At 41.3% G+C, this 2,439-nt stretch overlaps 1 protein-coding gene across 1 annotated transcript; it reads left to right on the top strand.

The window, feature by feature from the left end:
* Window positions 1-1,284: 1,284 nt before the first annotated feature.
* On the top strand, window positions 1,285-1,938 carry LOC119429863 (ryanodine receptor 1-like; the record flags this gene model as incomplete). Its single annotated transcript, XM_037697390.1, has 4 exons — window positions 1,285-1,384; window positions 1,489-1,568; window positions 1,698-1,774; window positions 1,865-1,938. Coding segments are annotated over 4 exons (331 nt in total), but the record flags the coding sequence as incomplete, so codon positions are not given.
* Window positions 1,939-2,439: the final 501 nt, after the last annotated feature.

Below are 2,439 nucleotides of genomic sequence, written 5' to 3'. Positions count from 1 at the left end.
TGTGTTATATGCAATGTAGAAATTTTTAGGCAACAATTCCACATTTGTTTCCACTTTAAAACCAGTGTTCTTACTGTTTTTGCAAAAGTGGGCGTGGTTTTACCCCCAAAATTGGGCGTGACTATTTGAAGTAGAAGGAAGTGTCGTCACAAAGCTCCTCTTCATTGGTGTTGAAACTTATTTATTTGTTTTTTCCCCCAAAGTATATTAAAGTTTAGTTTTTAACGTTTGAAACTCATTATGCATAATTATAAAAGTTCACTTAATATTTCTTAGTCATCACATTAAAAACATTCTTATTAAATATTATTTTTATTTCCAAGATGCCAAACATCTTAGTGGCTATAAACAATAAACTGAAATGTTCCTGATGTCACCAACTGCAGCCCGTTATTACCAGTAAAGTTTATTATCTTGGAAGATACTTTTATTATTAAATATAATTCAGTGTTCAGTATTTGACGGTAAATTTCACAATTATTTTCGGCTGTAAATTAGTTGCTAAAATAATAATTAAAAAGTAATTCAAGGTGTTAATTTTCAAATCTATTAGAGTCAAATACAAAATATTTACTGTAATTTCCAGACTGTTGAGTGCACCCAAATATAAGCCGCACCCACTAAATTAAATTAATAATAATGATTTGTACATATAGAGGCTGCATTTGTCTATAGGCTGCTGGTGTCCACGTTGTAAGATTTTTAAAACTTTTAATTTAATAAGTACCGGTAACATACACAAATGCGTACAGTATTTTTTTTTTTCCTGAACAAAGCCTGTAAAAAAATACAGCTGGTAAAAATAAATAAATAAATAAATAATACCGAGCCCATCAGGATGTCAGTGAGCGCTAACTTCACAAAGAAACAAAGTTTCCCGCCTCCCCACTCTGTTCGGTAATTTCATTGGTCAGATTTTTTTTTTAACCTTTATTTATACAGGTAGTCTCATTGAGTCACGAGGACACCCCCCCAAAGAGACACGTGTACTGGGCAGCTTTGCGAGTGCCCGGGTGTAACGAGGCTAAATGTTTTGATGGCATGAAGCTTGTTAGCCCGTCAAAAAAAAAAATCCATAAATTACCCGCAGCGTTGTATAAACTGTGGTGTGAATACAGAAGCGGCTTATAGTCCGGAAATTACGGTAAATTGTATTTTACAGTGTAGTTAAAGCAGGAACGATTTCAGAGCATCACAGGTGTGTGAGTGTGAGTGTGTGTGGGGGGGCAGTGCAGGTTCTCTCTGCAGGGTTTCAGCTCTTGTCCCGCTCGTTCTGCTCTGCAGGATAAGGAGATGGAGAAACAGCGACTCCTGTACCAGCAGTCCCGTCTGCACAACCGCGGGGCTGCAGAGATGGTGCTGCAGATGATCAGCGCCTGTAAAGGTGACTTACCCCCACATCCACGAGCCCCAAAGAGTCCCAGTCCCTAGACCCACGGTGGTTTCAGCTCTAGTTTCACATCCATGATGTGTTTCTGCTGGTTCCAGGTGAACCAGGAGTCATGGTTTCCTCCACACTCAAGCTGGGAATCTCCATCCTCAACGGAGGCAACAGCGATGTTCAGCAGGTAAAACCAGTCTGGGAAAGCTGGAAACCTACACCTTTATTTGTTCACCAGTAAGATGGAGGACGAAGATTGTACGTGTTCTGCGGATTGTTTGGAAGAATTTGTCTCTCCCTGTTTGTCTGCGTGCAGAAAATGCTGGACTACCTGAAGGACAAGAAGGACGTGGGGTTCTTCCTCAGCGTTCAGGCTCTGATGCAGACCTGCAGGTCTGGGATAGTTTTAGTTGAGCTTCTGTAAGTGAGAGCGGCGTTTCATGTATTTGTTAAAGTTATTAAAACATGTTTTGATGTCGGCAGCGTTCTGGACCTGAATGCGTTTGAAAGGCAGAACAAGGCAGAGGGACTTGGGATGGTTTCAGAGGAGGGAACCAGTGAGTATGATCTGCAGCACACACACATCTGCTCTGTTCTCCTCACTTCTGCTGCATTGTGATGAAAAGGAAACTTCTGTTAGCTCCTGTGTGGAGTCTGAACAAGTGTGCATCCGTGTGTGGGCCCGTTTGTGGATGCCTGGATGCAGAAATGTTCTCAAGAAGAACACAGAACGCTTTAACAGCCTCAATTCTGAAAGTGTTGGGACGTTATTTACACTAAATAAAAACGAAATGCAAGGATTTGTAAATCTCATAAACCCCCATTTCATCAGCAGCAGAACATCAAGAGTCTAAATGAAGAAAGTGGAACATTTTACAAATAAAAACCAAATAGTCGTTTTAAATGTAACATCAGCAACGCGTCCCTTTAAGGTTGTTCCAGTCTGTAACGTCCAGGACCTGGGGAGACCAGGTGTTGGAGCTTTAGGAGAACCTGGGGAGACCAGGTGTTGGAGGACCTGGGGAGACCAGGTGTTGGAGCTTTAGGAGGACCTGGGG

The sequence above is a fragment of the Nematolebias whitei genome, unplaced genomic scaffold (assembly GCF_014905685.2).
Source record: "Nematolebias whitei isolate Nwh7 unplaced genomic scaffold, NemWhi1 Nwh_scaf_9209, whole genome shotgun sequence".
Classification (NCBI taxonomy): Eukaryota; Metazoa; Chordata; class Actinopteri; order Cyprinodontiformes; family Rivulidae; genus Nematolebias; species Nematolebias whitei.
Note: the sequence above shows the minus strand (reverse complement) of the source record. Positions and strands in the feature narration are given on the sequence as shown.